The sequence below is a fragment of the Miniopterus natalensis genome, chromosome 9, assembly GCF_054644295.1.
Source record: "Miniopterus natalensis isolate mMinNat1 chromosome 9, mMinNat1.hap1, whole genome shotgun sequence".
NCBI classification, from domain to species: Eukaryota; Metazoa; Chordata; class Mammalia; order Chiroptera; family Miniopteridae; genus Miniopterus; species Miniopterus natalensis.
In genome coordinates, this window is record NC_142089.1 from 26,091,384 (window position 1) to 26,112,482 (window position 21,099).

At 49.7% G+C, this 21,099-nt stretch overlaps 2 protein-coding genes across 4 annotated transcripts in view; one reads left to right on the forward strand and one right to left on the reverse strand.

Annotated features, from left to right (window-relative positions):
* Positions 1-2,064, forward strand: part of RNF220 (ring finger protein 220) — a 211,095-nt gene extending 209,031 nt beyond the window's left edge. For all 3 annotated transcript variants that reach the window (XM_087820390.1, XM_087820391.1, XM_087820392.1), the window contains 3 exons: positions 33-141; positions 286-360; positions 1,077-2,064. In XM_087820390.1, coding sequence (XP_087676516.1) covers positions 33-141; positions 286-360; positions 1,077-1,148 — 256 coding nt within the window. In that variant the 3' untranslated portion in view covers positions 1,149-2,064. The remainder of the gene's footprint in view (positions 1-32; positions 142-285; positions 361-1,076) is intronic.
* Positions 2,065-4,400: 2,336 nt separating this feature from the next.
* On the reverse strand, positions 4,401-19,909 carry TMEM53 (transmembrane protein 53). Its single transcript, XM_016199242.2, has 3 exons — positions 19,810-19,909; positions 9,656-9,777; positions 4,401-5,108 (listed from the first exon to the last, which is right to left on the reverse strand). The coding sequence occupies exons 1-3, from the start codon at positions 19,868-19,870 to the stop codon at positions 4,455-4,457; spliced, it is 837 nt and encodes a 278-aa protein (XP_016054728.2). The 5' UTR covers positions 19,871-19,909; the 3' UTR covers positions 4,401-4,454.
* Between the last annotated feature and the right edge of the window lie 1,190 nt (positions 19,910-21,099).

A 21,099-nucleotide genomic window follows, 5' to 3' on the forward strand; every position in this document is an offset into this window, starting at 1 on the left:
CTGCCTGCCCAACTATGCTGTCCTCTTTACAGAATAACTGAAGATTCAGCTGTGACCACATTTGAGGCCCTGAAGGCTCGGGTCAGGGAACTTGAACGGCAGCTATCCCGTGGGGACCGCTACAAATGCCTCATCTGCATGGTGAGAGGAAGGGAACCTACGGGTGCCCTTGGTCAGGCTTCAGTGCCCCCTAGGGGTTGGAGAGGGTCTCTGCACTGTGATCTGACCTCTTTAGAGGATGGGCTAGCCTCAGTGTGACCCCTTCTCTGCCCACCTCCTCCCTAGGACTCATACTCGATGCCCCTAACGTCCATCCAGTGTTGGCATGTGCACTGTGAGGAGTGCTGGCTGCGGACCCTGGTGAGGTGGCATGGGGGTTGGGGAAGGGTGGCTGTTTTGGGTACTGCCCAGATGTCCTTGCTTATGCTTGAGCCTGCTTTGGGAGAGGGATGAGGAGGGACAAAGGGGAGCAGGAACATAGAACACAGCCAGAAGCCAGGATCCCCACCTCCCCCCAAGCTCACCACATTCTCACCTTCCCCCTCTATGGGTTCATTGCCTGTTCCCTTCCCTCTGCCCCCACCCCCCAGAAGGCCCACTGTGTCACACATATTATTCAGATCCTGGGTCAGAAGGAGACTGGGTGTGGGTAAGCAGGACCAGGGCCTCAGCCCCTCCCCCTCCCATTACTAAGCTCCCTCTGCTCCTGCCCCTGTTCTTCGCTCGGGAGCAGCCATTAAAATGTCGCCCGGAGACAGCAATAAAAGGCCCGGACGTGGGCTCTGTGTCCTGATCAAAGGCCGCGTGTAATCTCGTTAGGGCCTCGGCAGCCACAGCTGGACCCAGCCTTGTTCTCATTACTGGGGCTCCTGCTGCGGGGCTGGCCAGGCGGTTTGATCCTGGCATCCCCCCAACACAGGAGCGTGCTTGCCTGCTCACAGAGGCTGCCCATGCATCCCCAGCCTAGGCTGACAGGACCAAGGTCCCAGCACGTGACTGGTACAGGCCCAGGTGCTCACATGAGCAAGCATGCAGCACTGTGTGCATAACCAGAGCCCTCCCTGTTCTCCCTGCAGGGTGCCAAGAAGCTCTGCCCTCAGTGCAACACCATCACAGCACCCGGAGACCTGCGGAGAATCTACTTGTGAGCTAGCCACATTAGGCAGGCCTTGCTTCAGGCAGCCTGCCTGACTGCCTCTGTGATGTGACCCTACCCCTTGTACATACTTGCACACAGGTTCCCTATGTACATACATGCACACACACACACGCACATACACACACACAGGCCTCTGGAGCCAGAGTGGATGCTTAGGCCCAGGCCTTGCCAGGCTCCCACCAGGATTGGGGACCATACCTGTTCCAGGTTCTGTTCCCAGGGTGGGGCAGGGAGGTGTAGGTGGGGTGGGTAGCAGGGCAAAGCTCCTGAGATCCAGCCCCCAAACAGACTGACAGACATGCAAACACCAGACTGAAGCACATGTAATATAGATGTGTATGTTTACAATGTTGTGTATAAATGGGATAACTTCTCACCCTCACCCCTCCTCTCCCCTTCGGTTGTATGATTTTCTTCTTTTTTTAAGAACACCTGGAAGCAGTGCCTCCTCAGAGCTGGCTGGGGGCTCGGCCCATCCACCTCTTGGGGTGCCTGCCTCTCCCTCTCCCATGGTGTCCCTTCCCTCTCCCATGTGCTCGGTGTTCAGTGGTGTATATTTCTTCTCCCCGACATGGGGCACATGCCCCAAGGGACATGATCCTCTCCTTAGTCTTAGCTCCTGGGGCTCTTTATAAGGAGTTGGGGGCGGGGGGGGGCACAGAAATGGGAACTGAGCTACAGCAGGGGCTGAGATTGGGGATGGATGAGGGTGCTCCTGGCTGCTCAGCCTTCTGCCAAGAACCACTGCTGGGATTAGAGCTGCTGTTCCCAGGGAAAAGTGTTGTCTCCCTGCCCCTCCCGTGGGCCCCATGGTGTGATGCTGTGTCTGTATATTCTATACAAAGGTACTTGTCCTTTCCCTTTGTAAACTACATTTGACATGGATTAAACCAATATAAACAGCTGCTGCCTGTGTGTATGTGTGTAGGGAGGGACAGATGATGATGGGTGTGGACAGAGGCAGTTAAGGGGTTAATTCCTGGCAGCAAATGTGGGGGAAAAGGACTTGGCTATGGGCGCATAAAGCAGTGTAGGGTTGGTCTGCTCAGGGACCCTGGAGCACTACATCGTGTGGGGGTGGGGCTAGGGACCTAGACTTCTGACTATTGATGGGTGGGGGCTCCAGGTTAATTCCTTATTGATGTGGAATCGTCAGCTCATTAATCACAGGAGAGGTCAGAGCTTGGGGGTACAGAGGGGATGCAAGCTCTAGCCCCCAATCTAGGGCAGGAGCAGCTGTAAGCTTGGGTGAAAACAAGCCCCAAGCCTCTGTCCCTTTGTAGTCCCTTCAAGCAGGCCAGGAACCAAAAATGGAACCACCATCACAGCACCCCCGCGGCTTTTTTCTATTCTCCAACCTAGCCCAGTATAGCTACTGCCTGGGTCCTCAAATGGAAACAGTAGAAACCCCTATTATCCAAGATGGACCCTCAAGTCCGGCAGCTGAGGCTGGGCAGCTAGCACTGGAGATGGTGCTTTGTTAAGTCATCCCCACAGCTGCCCACTGCCTGTGAGTGATCAAGATCTCACTTGGTGCTTGGTCAGGCCAGTGTTCAAGGCTGCAGATGAGTACTTCCCCACCACAGAGCTTGTTTTGTGAAAAGATTCTAAAATTCAAGACCCCAGAGTATCTCCATAACTCCAGATTCCTTTTACTTACAAATCCTCACATGCCAGGTCTACCCTCCATCTTCCCAAATCCCCTGCCTTAGATACACCAATCTCTGGGATGCCCACAGTGCATTCTACAGAATCGGGTCCAGTTGGTAGCTCCTGCCTCCAGCACCCAAATCACCCTGGTTGGAGCCCACTGGAGGCCCTTCAAAGCCCCATGCCCAACTTGATGGCTCCAAATGTGCTGAACACAAGGATCCTGAGGCCCAGGATTCTAGGGGAATGTATGTGGTCTGTCCAGGTGGAATAGCCAGTGATGGCTAAGGGTTTGGAAAACAAGTAGGCAATGCCCAGTTTCCATCAGGCTGGCTCCTTTCAGGTCTCAACTCTCCCCTCTCCCTGCCTTGGACTCAGTAGGTCCTTGATAGCTGGTTACTCCCACCCTGGGGGCCATATGTTCTCTAATAGGGGATGTTACCCCAGAGTGAGGTCCTCAAGCTCACCCTACTGTGGGATTCTTGAGCTCCATCTCATGACACAGGCAGCACTGCCACCTGTTGGCCATGGCTAGGAATGCAGCCACACAGCATAGGACTTAGCTGCCAACAATCCCCAGAAGTCCCAGAGGACTACCACCATGCAAGTAAAGGTGGCAGGGAGTCCATCAGCCCAGAGACTATCAGGACTCAGCTCCCACCCAGAGCTATCCCAGCCATCTCCTTCACTACCTGACAAACTTTCAAAGCTCATCACTACCCCCCAAGTCCCTTGATCACCACAGTAAGCTCAATCAACAATTATTTATTGAATACCTACTATGTGCCAGCATTGTGTAGTAGTGAATTGTACAATGATAGGTGATACAGAACTCTAAGGTTAAAGCCACCACTCCTGCCTAGAAAGAATCCAAGTGGAACTCTCAGAGATGAGGGAGTTTGTTTCAGCCACGTGGCCCCTTGCACCCTGGTGCTGGTCTTTAGGGCTCCTGACTTTACCTGTCCCAGCTCCCATATGGTACTGCTGTCTTCGTTCTGCTCCCCTCTATCTGCCCATTACATGCACACTTTGTAACCTTCCTAGATCCAGTGGCTTTCTGGCAAAGTGTGGTGGACCTGGGCAGGTCTGCCACCTCTGCATTCTCAGCTCTCTTAACTGCTTCTACCCCAGACTCCCTGGCAGAAAGGTCAAAGAGGCCTCTGCCTGAACTGCCAAGTGGGATCCATAGGTATGGTGCTTGATGCCTTGGGGCTTTGCCCTTCCAGGGCCTTGGGGCAGAGATCACAGCCCCTGCTTCAGCCTGATCCTACTGTCTGGCACCTCCTCACAAAGCTCACTTTCCATTCAAGGAATCAGAGATCAACCCTGGGGCTCATTATCAACCCCCCACTCCCACCTGGTTAACCCTAACAGCCTAAATGCTACAGGAATCAGCAGCCTCACTGCTACACTTGTCCAAATACAACCACTATAAGGCTCCTGCAGAGACATGCCCAGGCACTGCCCCCGCTAGGATCCTGGGATAAGTAGACCATCAGTCTCCCAGGACAGGGGCCTAAAGGAATTCTACTTGGGATATCACCAAGTCCCAAAGGGCTGAAGGACCCCATCCATGAATATAGGCTGCGAAGAGATGTCAGGCATTTATTTCTGGAGCAGAGGTGAGGTGGGTGCGACAAGGACCTCAGCAGTGGACACAGCTGCGCATGAAGTTAACACAGAGGCTCGTGTAGTGAGTAGGGTAGTCACGGAGGTGGCTGACGTGTGCAGATGACACAAAGTCCACAGAGCGCACCAGGACCTGGTGCGCCAGGCGTGCCTCCACCATGCGTTCCACATCCCTGGCCAGGACCACCTCATCAGCCCTTGAGTAGAGGTAGAGCTCGGGCCAGCGAGAGGCTGCATCGAGTAGCCTGTCATAGAAGTGGGTATGGAAGAGGGCAGTGAGTGGAGCGAGCAGGACATGAAACAGGACTGCCACCAGTGTGAAGGCCACCAGGAGCAGCAGGCGCAGCACAGCAGGCCGATGCTCCAGGATGGCTGCCAGGGCCCGCAGGGCCCCCACCAGGTTGCTATCACCAGGACCGCTGTCAAAGATAGTGCCCACCACACGCAGGCGGCAGAAGCGCCGATGGGTTTGCAGGAGCTCCAGCACGTATCGGTACAGCATGACACCAGCGTTGCTGAAGACATGGAAGAGCAGGGGCTCCTTCTCAATCTCGTAATCAAAGAGGAGCTCAAGTAGCTTCTGAGCCAAAACACGAAGTGAAGGGATGCCCAGGGACTCGGAGAAGAAGACCATGTGCCACGGGGCTGTGTATCGGATCACGATGCAGCCCTGTGGAGAGGAGAGAGGCCTGGTCGGTCCTCAGGGATGGGGTGGGGGTGGGTACAAGCTAAGGTGAGAGGGGTCCAGCAGCTCCAACTTCCACAGACCCGAAGCCCAACAGTGCTCCAGGCCCTGCTGCAGCCTGGGCACCAGCTCACCACTCACAGACACAGTTCCTTCTAGAATGGAAGGTGGAAGATTAATCACTTCACACTGGCCAACCCCCCTCAGCCCGGGACGGTATGCCAGGCCTGGAGCCCAGAGCATGCTTTGGAGACATCTGGCTGACTAGAAGGAAGTCTCCTCACTCTAGTCCATTTGCTGTCTCCCTCCTACCTGGGACCTTGCACCCTCATCTGCTCAGCTCTGGCACATTTAAGGCCTTGCTGCTTGGCTACACCCTGCTGCAGTGACTCCCCTCTGCATTGTCTCTACCTCCCAGGCACAAGGAGGTACCGGATAAGACCCAACACCAGAGACAAAGCCTGCAGGCCCCAGCCTTGACCACCAGAGGCCACTCGTGAGCCAGAACCGCATCAGGTCAGTCTCTGACCACTGCTACCCTCCCACAGGGCCCTGAGAGCAGTCCATACTTCCTGGCATCAGGCACCTGTCACCCAAATCTGTCTGGTACCAAGGCCTAGGATCACTCCTGCCACTTGCCCTGAAATTCTATGTATAGTAAACGCTGTTGTTCCTCAAATTCTAAAATCTGAATCAAATTCTATGTTTCTATACCCCTCAGTATACCTGGATCAAGTACACCTCAAAATCTCTAGACATCTCCTTCTAGGCAAGAAGGTTAGAAAAGGTGGCCAAAGTGACCAGGCCTGAGTCCTAATCCCCTCTCATTAACCTGTTCTAGAGACAAAGGGCCCTTTGTTAAGGGACTCAGAGTTAGGCAGGCTCTAGGGTTAGGCAGGGCTAGGTTCAACTCCTGGCACCACTTATTAACAGTGTGGACAAAGAGCAATTTGATTCACTTTTCTGAGTCTGTATCTCCATCCATCTCATAGGATTATGGTGAAAATTAAATGAAAAAAAATGTATCTGAAGAGCCCAAAACAGCACCTGGTACAAAGTAAATTCTCAACTAATAGTAGCGGTAATTAGTGATGGCAGGAGCAATAACAAAGGACCATTACTTGAATGACCCATAGCCAAACAGGGATGGTGAGGTGAGCTAACCCCTGACTCCATCCCTCCAATCTAACATCTGCCCCAACTGCTCCTGGCATTGCTCTTACCAAGATCCTGGCATGCAGAGACCCCCTGATGCCACCTGGTCTCTTAACTCTGAAAATTTCACAAAGTTCTCTGTTCTCACTCCCCAGTAGCATGTAAAATGTCTTCCCACCCACCCCCAACCTCCACACAGCATTGCCCACAAATGCAAACACACTCCCACCTCACTACCACACATGTGACTCCCAGACTAAACAAAGCCCATCCACCTCACACCTCTCAGATGCAGACACCCAAGGAACCCACCACTCACTAGGGTACACCCACTGCACCACCTATGAGTGCACAAAAAAGCACAGTTGCCAACACACACCCACAAACACATATACCACTGGTGAGCACACACTTTCATGGTGTACTACCTTAGGTGAGCGCATGCGTGTGTTCATACACACACACACACACACTCCTCCCTAGGAGCATTCACATGCAGAACTACCTGTTGGTTCAGACATAACCTCAGCAATTCCTGTGAACATGCCATCTTGGAGGGCACACATAGTGTTCTCTCTAACTCCACATCCCCTGTGAGCGCACACAGAGCTCGCCCTGGGAATGCCCAACACACCCTGTGAAGGGCCCACACACACCGAGCTTCCCTGTGTCCATAGGTCTGGGCCTCACCTGGAGGGTACCAAGGTGCCTGGTGTCTCTGTTGCCACCTCCCCAGTCAGATGCTCCTAGAAGTCCCTGCACCAAGGACCTGGGTCTCGCTGCATGTCAGATCCCAGTCTCCTCTCTCTGCTGAAGCCAACCATCTCTCCATCTCTGCAAACACTCAGTCCCAGGACAAGGCCCTGCTCTGTCACTCCTCGCCTCTCCTGTATTTTCAGTCTCTTCATCTCTAGATTCCTGCTCAGACCAATCTCATTTAAAAAAAAAGCTTCGACTTTACACATGTTCCCCACCTTCTCTTCACCTTCCTAAACAAACTTTGACACCCACCCTCCTCTCCACCTCACCCCCTCCCACTGGCTCCAGTATGACAACCACACTGCTCTTACGAAGGTTATCACATTCTCCCAAATCGTCAAATCCCCGACGGCTTTCAGTCCCCATCGTACTTCCCTCCCAGCAGCATTTGGATCACACACTCCTAGATATACTCTCTGATAGCCCAGGCTCTTCAATAAGTTGTTACCACGAAAACAGGGACTGTTCTAGATTTAAAAGAAGGTCAAGGAATTAGATGCAATGGGTGATCCTCAATTAGATCCTGGTTTGGGCAAATCAGCTATAAAGGACACTTTGGAGGCTATTAGAGAATCTGACTATGGACTGGAAACTAGATGAGATAAAAATTTATTAACATGAGAAGGTGGAGATCATGATCTGAAAAAAAGGATGTGAAATAGTATATTCAATAGATCTCATTTAGGTAAAGAAAAGATAGGCACACAGAAAAAAGCTGAAAAGATATATATACAAACATGTAAAGAGAGGTAATCGCTAGGTGGCAGAATATGGAGGTTTTATTTTCTTTGAAATAATAAAGTATTAGGAGTTTGGGGTTGAGAAAAATTTTTCTCTACACCCATCCTGTCCTCCAGCCATAGGATAAAGGCACCCCCTTCCTTTCCCATGCCCCCTGCCCCACCCCCCGCTAGCCCTGACACCTCAAGCCCTCTGCCGTCCCTGTGCTCTGTTCCTTCCCTTTCTCCCCATGCCTCTGCCTCAGTAACATCCTTCCTCTAACCCTCTACAGTGGCCGTTTCCCAAAGACTCTCTGTGGATTGCCACACTTCCCTGGACATTCTTATCCCTCTTTGGCCACCCCCCCTTTCCTCGCAGAACCCTCTTCAACTTCCTCTCCTTTAAGCCTGGGCTCCTCAGAGCTGTCTTAGGCCCTCTTCTCCTTGCCCTCTACACACTCCCTGGGGAAGCTCATGCACCTGGGACCTATGGTTTCTCCTCAGTGTTCCTTGTCTCAAAAAGCATCCCCATCTACACAGGAACTGCTGCAGCCAGAACCCTGGCATTGCCCTGAACCCCTCCCTACCCCTGTGCCCACACCCAATCTCTCACTAATCTACCATTCCACCTCCTAACAAGCTCGACTCATCAACTTCCCTCCACCAGCACCACCAGCACCAAGATCCTCACCACTGCAACACACTCACTTCCTGGCTTCCAGTCCCGAACCCTCCAATCCTTCCCCTGCTCTGCAATGAGGGACTTTTGGAAGCACAAATCTAACCACACACCCATACTTAAATCCCCTAAGGACCCTTCTCAGCCTCATCTCTTGACAGGAGCCCTTTATTTCATTCTCTGTTCTAGCCACACTCACCTATTCCTATTCCCCCACCTGCCCTCATGGATCTTAGTCTAATGGTGGAGCCAGACAAACAAGTCTTGCCCAGGGAGTGGAATTCAGAAGGAGCTGAAACTACCTGCAGAGTAAGGCAATCTGTAAAACATGATGCCAGAGGACCAGCTTTGTCGGTTACAAGGAGCCTCAAGCTCAGAACTACCTTTTCTCCCAACCCTCCTCCCATTCCAGGCCACCACACACCTCAGACACAATGCAGTTGTAGGTCAGTGGAGGGATGCTGAGAGGAGGGGGACACCAGCTGGCCTTTCTCCCAGGGGACTCCTACTCCTCCTCAGTCCAGAGCTCCCAGTTGGCAGCCGGGCTGTCTGTGCTGGTGTCTCTCTGCTTTGGGATGTCTGGACTGAAGAGGGCAGAGCAGGGCCAGGCCAGAGGAAAAAGATGTGAAAGGGGCTTTCAAAATATCAGGCCCTCCTGAGGCTCTCTCTAATTACCACAACCACTACATCCAACTCTTGTTGTGGCCTGAGAAGCAAGGAAACCTCAAGCCTGAATCTCTTCTCCAGGAGGCCCCTCTACTCTGGGAAACCCTACTCATGATCAACCCTGAGAGAGAACCTCACCTGGTCAGAAAAGGAAAAAGTCCTGGGAGTACAGACTATGCCCAGCACACCAGCCCAGATTCCTGCTGCCAAGACAGGCAGTAGCCAGCCAACAGAAACGTGAGGTCTGGGCCAACTCCAAAGCTGGGAGCACATCAGGGCTGGGCTGCCCAGTGTGAGGTGTGGGGAGGAAGGAAGGAGAAGCAGGTAAGGGGCTGAAGGGGACCAGGCCACAGGACTAGCAGCAAAGGGGGGATAATCCTGCCAAAGACTCATGGCCCCAGCATCTTCCTCACAGGTGGTTTTTGGTGCCATTCCCAGGCCTGCCTTCACTACAGTCCAGAGATGAGGGCAGCCATGGCTCAGGGCTCCCCCTCAGAGCAGACACAGGTGGCAGGGCCATAGTGAGCTGGGTGTCCACAACCTGCAGTACTCACCCTTTTGTGGTAGATGGCGCTGTATTTGGCAAGGTTCTTGTCGGTGCAGCCACCCCAGCCCAAGAGAATCACCAAGGGCTGTCGAGTCCCCGCCTCCTTCCCACCTTGGCTCGGGCTGTTCTCTGAAACAGACAGGTTAGACTGTCACACTGGAGTTGGGGTGCAGGGTGGCGGTGACTGGCCAATCCAGAGTCAGCACCACTGTGGCTGCAGCCAGGGAACCTACAGGTAGGAGGCCCAGGCATTCGGCCAGCCCTGTGCCTCAGGTTCCCATGGGGCTCCTTCCTCTGTCCAACGCTTCAGGTGGCTTTTAGGCCTCTCAGGAGGCAGGCACTACAGGGTCACTGGAAAACCAACATGAGGGCACCTTTCTTTAGTGACTCAAAGATACAACCCAGCATGAGAAAAGCAAATACTTTCTCCATGCAATTTCATCTTCCAATCCAGGGGTCGGCAAAGTACAAACCATAGGCCAAAGCCAACCATTGTCTGTTTCTGTATGACCTGTGAGCTAAAAATAAAAATGGTTTTTAAAAATCAAAAGAAGAATAGTATTTTGTGACACATGAAAATTGTATGAAATGTAAACCTGAATATCCACAAGTAAAGTTTTATTGGAACACGGCCACATTCATTTACTTCTTGTGTACAGCTATTTTCATGCTAACACAGCAGAGTTGAGTACTTACAACAGAGACCATATGGTTCACAAAGCATAAACTACTTACTGGCCCTTTATAGGAAAAGTTTACCAGCCCTCTTCTAATTCCACAAACAGATGGAAGAAGAGGGTCTTAAAAAGTAAAATGGATAGGACAGTGTGAGCAGAGGGTGGAGCAGACCAACGCCATACCAAACTATCCACCTGTCCTGCCAGGGAATAATATTAGCTGATATTTATTAAGGTTTAACCCTCATAACAACACTATGAGGAATACTATTATAAATGAGGAAACTGAGGCAAAGAGTGGTTAAGTTATTTGCCTAAGGTCACAAAGGCCCCTGCTCTCCATCCTAACTAAGCCTCTTAAGACCTTCTGTGCCACCAGCCCTGTACACAACTAAAAGAGTGTCTGAGACACAAGCCAGCTGTCTGCTCTGTCTGCTACTGAAGAGGCCTCCCTGCAACCTTGTTGGTCAGAGCCCTTCTCATTTCCCCTGCCAAGTGAGTACCACCCCCTCAGGAGGACTTCTGTACAGGGACTGCTAGTTATCTGCCCTCCCGAAAGGGACGGGCTGTGCCCTTCCAGGGATCAAGCCACTTGGCTATGCTCAGCTGCCACCCTGAGATTTATAGAAGCCAGTGGTGACCTGGCAACAGTAAATTTCAAGGCTAGTTAAGAGGATGGTAAATATAAATCACTAACCTTTGGACAAAAGGAAGACAACAATTTCCTGTGGAAATTAATGTGATTGAAAAGTTCAATGTTCCTGCTCTCCAGCAGTGGCACTCCAGCCTTCAGAGATTAACTGCCTGCACCCACGGGGATCCCAGGCTGGGTTGCAACTCAGCCTGCAGCAGGAAGTGCCAGCGCCTTGGTCCCTTGCTGATGCCTGCCAGCCCTCCGAGGCTCAGTTAGAGTCCACAGCTCTAATTCAGACCACTCCAAACTTTTCTCTGCCTGGTGTCTCCCTGTCCCCTACCAGAGCAGCTCTTCACCTGCACTGGCCTGTCTGGCAGAGAGGCCATATCTGGGCCTCAATGGGGCCCAGCCCAACCTTGCTGGCGATGACTACCCAGGAAGCTCAGGCTGCAGCAGCCTCATGGGTGGTAATGGACAGCTACACTTTGGATCTGCCTTTGCATCTCTGAGATCCAGCAGCTGGATTCCTAAGACCTGCCCCAGGGAGGCTCCTTTACCTCTGTGCAGCTGTCTGAGCATAGGCTCCCCTCCCCCAGCCTATATAGGTCCCCTCCATGGGCCACCACTTAAGACACCAGCAAAGGGCTTTGGAATTTATCTCAAATACAGAGAAGGCAGCCAAGGGAAGTCACATACCCTGGTGGCTGTCCAAAGTTAAGGCCACCCCAACGAGCAGTGATGGCACATTCCCAGTAGGGGAAGGTTCAGCTTCTGCTGGGCCTAGGACCTGCCCCTTCTCCCACCACTGGGATTCTAACTCTGTTTTGCTCCACTGAAGGTTTTACTGGCACCCTGGGCTTCACCCACTCAGGTAGAAATGACTCTTCCCTAGATAAGCATCTCCATGAAAAAACTCAGCATATGAACACCCTGAATACACAGCCTACTCCCACAGCCCAAGTTTTCCATCATGTTCCTAAAGGGAGAACTGGTACCTCTACTCCTGCCAGGCATTTGAGGCTGCCCACTGAGCCACAGGTGCTCTGCACCCATGGGCTCCTCCCAGTCTCCAACACAGTCTCCTCCAGGCACCATACTTTCCATGCCCACTCCTAACTCAGAGCCTTTGTAATGACCTCCTCCCACTGCAGTCACACTGCCCCTTTTGATTCTATACATGAAGTGCTATAATCCAGAAGTCCAAGGTACTCTGGGAGCATGACTGAGAGAGTGACGGCGACCAGGAAAGGCCTCCCAAGGGAAGACATGTTTGCTACTCAGGCCTTGAAGGACTTGCAGGACCATGCCAATACAGAGAGGTCATGGACAGGGGGCTATGGAGATGGTATGGTGGATCTGGGGCACAGCAAGCGGTCCTGGGAAGCTAGATGCCCAGGTGAGGGAGCACCCATGTTCAGAAGAGCTGCCAAGAGAGGAACTGGGGCCCTATCCTGCAGGGCCTCCAAGCCATGCTTCCGAGTCCAGACTTTACTCCACAGCAGTGGAGAGAACAAGTGAAGGTTCTGGAACTGGGGGAGTGGCATGATCCAATCCAAATTGATTAATGACTTGCACAATTATTTGTTTAATATCTGTCTCTCCCCTTAGCTAGCAGGCTCCGTGAAGGCAGGAACTGGGCATGTAATTCATCGCCACATCCCCCGTGCCCAGCACTGCAGCTGGCACATTCAGGCACTCACGTGCTGAATGAATGAACCCGCAGCTGTGATGTGAAGGATGGGTCCAAGGAGAAAGCTGGAATTATTGTTACTCACTGCCCTTTCCGAGTCATAAAAGCAACTGCTATGGCTATTGTTATTCATGGCCACATCGGGATCATGATTCCTGCCCTAATAGAAGCCACCATTCCTTTCAGCTCACTGCACCTGCCACACCCTCCTCTCCCTCCTCCTGCTGACTCCCTCGGCCTCTGGCCACTCCCTGCAGGCACTGAAGACAGGCACTGGCTTGGTCTCCCGCATATACTCCAAGACTTAACATGACCCACCATATTCCTAAACTGCATAAAACTCTCTGAAGCCTACCTCTCCTTCCAGCTCCTACCATCCCCCCCTTTCCCATTACCAAGAAAAACAATAACAGCAAAAAAGAGCATTTTGTGTCAGGCACTATTCTAAGCACTTTACCTATCAACTCACTTTGTCTTCACAACAACCCTATGAACAAGGAACTGTTATTATTCTCATTTTAGAGATGAAAAGCTAAGCCACAGAGATAGTAAATAACCTGCTCAAGATTATGCAACTAAGCAGTGAAGCTGGAATCCAAACCCCAGTGGTCTAGAGACCAGCTTATAACCACTTTTTCAGCCGGCCCCCTGGGTAATAAAACCCAAAGCACCAGTCTTAACCAAATCTCTATCACCTCAGCTCCAAACCTGTACACACAGCTGCCTCTGTTCATCAACAGGCCCAACACTGGTCTCCTCCACCTGCTCCTTCTCAGGGGATTGGTCACACCAGCCAGAACCTCAACATTTGCTGCCTCACTTGGTCCTGCAACCATCCTTGGAGCTAGCTACTACTGTTAGCTATTGTCTCCATTTTACAGGTGAGAAAACCAAAACAGAGAGGGTAAGTCCCTTTCCCCAAGAATATGCAGCCAGGAAGCGGCAGAGCCAGCGTCCATCTCTGGACCATGGTGCCACACTGCCTCCACCTCCTGGGCATCGCACAGGCTCATTACTCCCCGGCTGATGCGGATGCTCCATGTTTATGCTTTGCTAATGCCCACTCCACCTTCTGAGTCAGCTCACTGTTCGCTTCCTCCCCAATCCTTCTCACCCCCCACCCCAAATCACCAGACGGCGTTAGATGGCCCTCCTCTTCACTGTCACAGCACCCACCATCACCATGCCACTACACTAATCACACTGCCCTGAAAGTGTCCATTAGGAATGGGCAGGAGACTATTGTCACATACAAGGCAAGAGATGGCAAAGGCCTGAACCAGAGCAGTGGGAGATAGATAGGAAGGGAGAGGGAAATGACAGGGAGAATCACAACAATTTTGGAACATGTATCAGGTCTCAAAAACATGCAATCTTTGACTTAGTAATTCCACTTCTAAGAAAGAAAACTGTTTCATTTTATGGCAATAATACATTAAGCAGCCCTGGCAAGTGTGGCTCAGTTGGTTGGGTATCCTCCCATGCACCAAAAGGCTGCCAGTTCAATTCCTGCACATGCCTAGGTTGCAGGTTCAATCCCTGGTGGGGGGTGTGCAGGAGGCAGCTGATCAATGTTCCAGCCTCACATCGATGTTTCTCTCTCTCTCTCTCCCCCTTCCTCTCTCTCTAAAAATCAATTTAAAAATCTTTAATTATAATAATACATTAAGCAGATCATAGACACAAATGAAAGACATAAAACTCTTAGAATAAAATATAGGAATTTGTGACCTTGGATGAGGCAACGGTTTCTTAGACATGAGCAAAAGTATAAAGAATAAAAGAAAAAGTAGATAAATTGGGACTTCATCAAAACTGAAAACTTATACTTCAAAGGACACCATCAAAAAAGTGAAAAAAAAAATCCACAGAATGAGAGAAAATATTTGCAAATCATATATCTGATAAGGGGCTTGTATCCAGGATATAGTAAAACCTCTTGACATCCCAACAACAAAAAGACAAATAACCCAATTTTAAAATGGGCAAAGGATTTGAAGAGACATTTCTCAAAAGAAGATATATGAAAGGCCAATAGCACATAAAGAGATGCTCAACATCATAGGCATTAAGAAAAAGAAAATCAAAACCACAATTAGATACCTTATACCTGCTAGGATGGTTCTAATCAAGAAGTCAGATAGTAACAAGTGCTGGTGAGGATGTGGAGAGATTAAAACCTCCATATACAGGAAAAAGGTACAGCCACTTTGAAAAAGTTTGGCAGTTTCTCAAAAAAATTAAACATAGTTACCATATGACCTAGCACTTCTACTCCTAGGTATACATCCCCAAGAGAAGTGAAAACGTGTGTCCACAAAAATACCTGCACACAAATGTTCATAACATCATAGCCAAAAAGAGAAGCGATTCAAAGCCCATCACCTGTAAATGGATGAACAAAATGTGATATTGCCATACAATGTAATACTATTGGTCATAAAAGGAATGAAGTACTGATACACGCTACAACATGGATGAACCTTGAAAACATATGCTAAGTGAAAGAAGCTAGCCACAAGACCACATATTGTATGATTCCATTTATATAAAATGTCCAGAATAGGCCAATCCATAGACCAAAAGTAGATCAGTGGTTGCCAGGAGCTGAATGGAGGTGGGAATGGGGAGTACTAATGGGTACACGGTTTCATGTTGAGGTGGTGAAAATATTCGAGAATTAGACAGTGGTGATGGTTTCACAATTCTGTGAATATAATAAAAACCAATGAATTGTACATTTTAAAGGGTAAATTTTATGGTATATGAACTATATCTCAACAATGCTATTATTAAAAATAAAATAACAGTAATACATTAAGTGAAAAAGCAAGCTGAAAAGCAGTATGAACAGAATACATATATATTTATAGGTATATATATGCATACATACACACACAAACATATATGCATAGAAAAAACACATCAAATATTAATAGCAATTATTTCTGGGATTAGAGGCAATTATTTTTTCATGATTATTTTTACCCATTTCCTAAAATCAATATGCATCACTTTTGCAATAAGAATTAAAATGTTATTTCTTTAAATGGGGAGAGTCTGTTCCACAGAGCCAAAGCAGTGAGAAGTCACAGAGCTCATGCTGGCTGCCCAGCAGCCCCTGAGGGAGGCAGGAGTATTCCGTTCAACCCTGGCACTTTCTGAGCACTCCACAGAACAATTTAATCTCACAGGCTCCCTGTCCTCTAGAATTTCTCAACAAAACAATACTGACACCAATAATACAAGAATTACAGATACATATATTGTACACCAGTTCAAGTCATAAAACTGAAGCGTAGATTAGATTGCATACAGCCCAGGGGCACAAGGCAACAACAAAGGAAAAGGCTGACAAGGCTCAGAGTCTGTGGCAAAATACAAAGAACCTATGTTTTCTTTTTAAAACGTGAAGAATAAAAGGATACCCAAATTCCTCTTACACCCAGAAATATTTTCTAGAGTCTCACAGTTCCTATATTTAAACCAAATTACTTTATTTTAAATTTACTTTTGTTTTTTACTTTTTGAAATAACAGCATAGGAGAGTAGCAGAGTACCTAAGAGTACATATTGTACAAAACCATAACTGGGTTCAAATCTCTTACTCCACCACTAATAACTAGGAAACAGATCTTGAGTACGTTCTCTAAGCTTTAATTTCCTTATCTGTGAAATGGGGATAATAATACTAAGGATTAAATAAGATAATGACTATAAAGGGCTTAGCATGGTACCTGGCATAAAGAAAGAGTTCAATAAATCGAAGTAATTATTATTACTTCACGAGGAATGCACGCTCACTGTAGAAAAGGAGAAAATGAATATCTAATAAAATTGGAATCATACTGTTTTGTAATCTGCTTTCTTCGATTTAGCAATATATTGTGAACATCTCTCCCTGTCAGTTTATATATTTCTACACCATTCTTCTTAGTGGCTGCAGAGCAGCTATAGAATATTTCATAATTTACGGTGACCAATCTCCCATTATTAGACATGATGTTTTTTGCAATTTTTTGCTGTTATAAAAATACTTTAATGGACACCTCTTTCTTTGTGCATGTCCTTGTTTCCTAGAAATGGAACTATATTCAAGCAACACTTCCTAATGGCAACTGATATCTGCATGCAAAAGTTTAGGAGTGAGGCTCCTAAGTTGAAATCTGGGATAACCTGGAACAAGGTATTTCCCCAAAGAAATGAGATGGGAGCAGGGTATTAGGAGGGAGAGGGGATCACTGGTCAGAGAAGAAGAGTGGGTAGGTTGGGAGAGATTCCAGTTCAAGTAAACAGCTTCAGCAAATGACCAGACAGACTACCCTTGGAATGAGCAGCCATGGATAGTGGTGGTGGATTCCCAGGAGAGGAATCCCAGGAGAGGAATCTCCATGGATTCCCAGGAGAGGGGTCCTGAGCTGGCCTGCCCAGCCTGGGCTCTGAATGACCCCAGATCTGCAGCTGCCTTCCAGCTAACTAATGTGCCATCAGCAGCTGCTCACCTCTCTGTCAACTCACAGCAGTGCTGGGCTCTGTGGTTTTGATGTTCAAATATGGGGGGAAGCAATTCCAGAAACCAAATATGACTGTCCTACATACTTCACCATTAAACAGTAAATGCAAAATTTGAAGGACAATCTCCGGAGTCCCCAAAGACCATCACTGTGTGAAGCCATGTCAGCCTGGATGGGAGCTCTCTGAAGATGGGAAGCAAATGGATATGGGGGATCACAGCGCTGTTACCTCCTTCTGAAGGGTCTACAACCTCCAGCTCAGCCCTGGGGTACACACTTTGAGGGAAAAGTATGATGAACTATAAAGCCAGTCTAGAGGAGCAATCAGAAGGAGGTTATTAGAATTACATCAGAGTAGGGACAGCTGAAGGCCCTGGAGGTATTTCTCTTGGAGAAAAAGAGATTTGAGGAAGGCATGAAGCTGTCTTCTTGAGAGAGGAAAAGAGATTACTGTTGTACCCAACAGGACCCTCAAGCCTTCCAGTTACCACATCATTATAAAACCAGCGACTTATAAATCTCACCCCTTCCCAAAACCACAGCTTCCTAAAGAGAGCCTGTGTATGAGTCACTTCTGAAGCACCAGGAACTAACACATGGCCAGGACACAGAAAATGCTGAACTGGAAGAGGAAATGACAGGAAAGCCTATGGCTCAAGAAAGGGAAGTACTTTCTAACAATCCCAGTTGCCTACAACAGGCCAGGATGCTTGGGAAGAAGCATCCTGTCAGGGAAGGATCTGGTAGCAACAGAATGCCCTCAGGCCAGTAGAAGGATACAGAACAAAATGGCGCCTGAGATTTCTTCCAAATCTAGGGCCCAGTCTCCTCAAGCAGGGAGGGGAGCCACAAGCAGAGAAAATACACCAACAGTGTGCCAGGCACACACATCTAGTCACTATCTTGTTAACTCTCACAATACCTGGAGTAGGCATTATTATTATTCCCATTTTACAGTGGAGAAACCTGAGGCTAGGAGAGGTTCAACAGCTTGCCAGGCCGCCCATCTGGGCTAAGAGAGAACTTCTGCCTTCCTGGCTATGCAGAAGGCAGCTTCAACCCTTTGCAGCTGAAGGCTCTCCAAGGACAAGAATATTAACTGGCTTCATCTCCTCCTGATGCCAAAACTTTCCAAAAGCACTTTTACATCTATTAGCACAAGAACCCTAAGCCAACAGATCAGGTTTTCCTGAGCCCAGCTCTAGGGAAATATAGCTGATCTAGAGCCATCTGTTCTGTGGGAGCCCAGGGGCTGCCCTCCTCTCTTAAACTCCAACCAAGGAACACAAGATGCTATGGGAGGGGTCTAGGAAGGCTCTCCTGAAGGAAGCAACATCTCAGCTAAGTCTTAAATGATGAGCCAGACAAGCAAGGGGGCAGTGTGATGCAGCAGAGGGGAAAGGGCATTCCAGGCAGAGGAAACAGCAGGAGCAAAGGCAGAGAAGCAAGAATGTGTGAAGAATCACAAGCAGTTCGGTTGTCAGAACATAAAATTCAAATTGAACAGTGGAAGGACACAGTGACCAAAGAGGCAAGCAGGGGCTGATAAATTACAAAGGACTTTGAATGCCATGTTAAGGAATCTGGACTTGATTTATCCTGAGGGCAATAAGGAGCCACTGAAGGGTTTTACACAGAGCAATGATAAGATCAAACCTTTGTATATGAGGCTGAGCTCCTGGCCGTGAGACTGAAGGTGTGAAGGCGATGTGTAGTAATGCAGGGGAGAGATATGCTGGGCTTAGGCTGACATATACTTAAGGCTCCTCTACCATAATTCCCAGTCAGGGCCCAACTTTCCATTCTCTGGGCCCCCAATCCTACTCACACTGCCAGGGACCCAGGCCTGCTCTACAGGCTACTAATTTTAGGGTGCCTCCCACACACCTTTCTTTAATGATATGACTGTAGGGAGGGAAATAATGCTAATCACTAAACTCACTCCATTCCAGGCACTATGCTGGGTTCTTAACACAAACAATCTCAGTTGGACAAACATCATCACTGTAAGGGAGGCTAATATCGATATCCCCATTTTGCAGAAAAGGAAACTGAAGTTCAGAGGGGGTTGCCTGCCAAAGGTCATCCAGCTACTAAAGGGAGGAGTCGGGATGTGAAGCTTCTACCTGACCGCAGGGGACAGGGGCTGCTCTGTTAACCACAGCTATGGAGAGTGGAGAGGAGCGGAGGATAAGGGTTCTGCGTCCCGGGCTTCTGCGAAGACCGGGGGAAAATAGTGAGTGGGATCCCTACTCTTAACGGCCGAAGGGAGGCTACGACCCCAAACAAAGGAATCAGGAGGGTCCCTCCCCAGCCTTCAGCTACCAGGAGAAAAGCTAGGGCATGGCCTTGAAAACTCCGATTGAGAAGAAAAAAGAAAGAAAAAAGAAAGAAAAAAGGGGGGGCCTAATAGAGCAGAGGACGAAGGAAAGGGGGAAGGGGATCGGACGGGTTGAGCACTCGGGGGAGGGGTGGACGAGGGGGCGGGGCTCTCTGGGCTAGACGACGTCTGAGGCGAGCGCGACCCTGCGAGGGGGCTGACCGCGAGAGGGCGGAGCCGCGAAGGGGCGGAGCCACATCTGCGCTCGCAACCCACAGACTCGTTAGGTCACCTCCCCATTACTGGACCCAACCCTCGTTCCATACCCCGGCTCCGGCAGGGCTGATCCGGGATCTCGATGGTGTAGTCTAGCTCAGCCGAGGGCATGGTGAAGGTGCCGTCCCTCAGCACGGGCCTCCCGCCGGAACTCCTGCTCGCGCGCTCGCGCCTCACCCGCGCGCCTCCTGGACACCGCCCAATCACCACCCACCTCCCCGACGCTGCCCAATCCCCGGGCGCGCTCTGTGACCTCCCACCCTAGCAACCACGGAGTCTCGGAGCCTCTCGCCTCACCCTACTAGCTCGGCTCTAGCAACCATGCCCCGCCCCACTCTATCCCTGGCCCTCAGCCATTGGCTGACTTGCTTAATATGGGTCAGCTATTGGTCAGCCGGGACGCCGGTCAGAAAGAGTCCCCACCCTCCTGTGTAGGTAAGAGGGTTTGTGAGAGTTGTGGTGTCCTGGCAGTGGAGAGGGTCTTGGTTCTCAACCGCGTGTTATCCTACAGGGTGGACGATAGTGCCCTTTGATTTACAGCGTCTAGCTACCTCTGCCATCCGGTACAGTCGCAGCCCCGAAAACCGAAGGTAGAAAACCGTGCAAAACGGCCTCGGGGCGCGTGCTGGCCCATCCTCCACCCAGTGGAGCGAGGCCTCTTCTGACTGATGGGGCGGGTAGGAGGCAGTGGGGAGAACTGCAGGGGAAGACTAGAGAATGCTCTGTTCGCTGGGGACACAAACGGACTAAGGAATACAATTTTCTTGCATTTATGCATGCATTTGACAAATATTTACTGAGCACCTGTTATGTAGGTGGGCTCTAGTGAGGATTAAGCTTTTGACCCAGACTTCTACAAGTCTTAAAAAGAGGAGAAAAACCATTCTGAACCAACTCTGATTCTGTGTGAACTCAGAAAGTGTTGAAGGGACATTTATGGCAGTGGGGATGACTCCTGAAGTGGACCTTAGAAGACCTGTGGAGATATGGAGGAGAAAGGACCCTTTGCAGAAGCTCAAAAAGGGGAAACTGAGGAGTGCTATACATTACGAGCCTCTTCTGGCCAGAGGAGGTCCGAATGTAAAAGTAACCTTGGAAGAACAAGCTCAGGTCCCTGAGGGTCTTTGATGCTAAGCTCAGCTTTGAATTTATAGGTAAATCTTACTGCTGGTAAAAATTTTCCAATGATTTTATCCTGAGGACAGTGGGTAGTCATTGCAGGGCGCTAGCAAAGGAGTAACAATTGTATTTGTGTTTTAGAAAGGTCAATGCAGAGAATGGATTGGAGATTGGGAGAAGGGAGACCAGTTAGGAAGTTGTTTCAGTAATGGGGGCAAGTT

Coding starts and splice junctions, on each gene's coding strand:
- TMEM53 (XM_016199242.2), bottom strand. CDS start 19,870: ATGCCCTCGGCTGAGCTAGACTACACCATCGAGATCCCGGATCAGCCC. Junction 9,778..19,809: donor TCAGCCCTGCCGGAGCCGGG/GTATGGAACGAG, acceptor TGTCTGTTTCAG/AGAACAGCCCGAGCCAAGGT. Junction 5,109..9,655: donor GCGCCATCTACCACAAAAGG/GTGAGTACTGCA, acceptor TCCTCTCCACAG/GGCTGCATCGTGATCCGATA.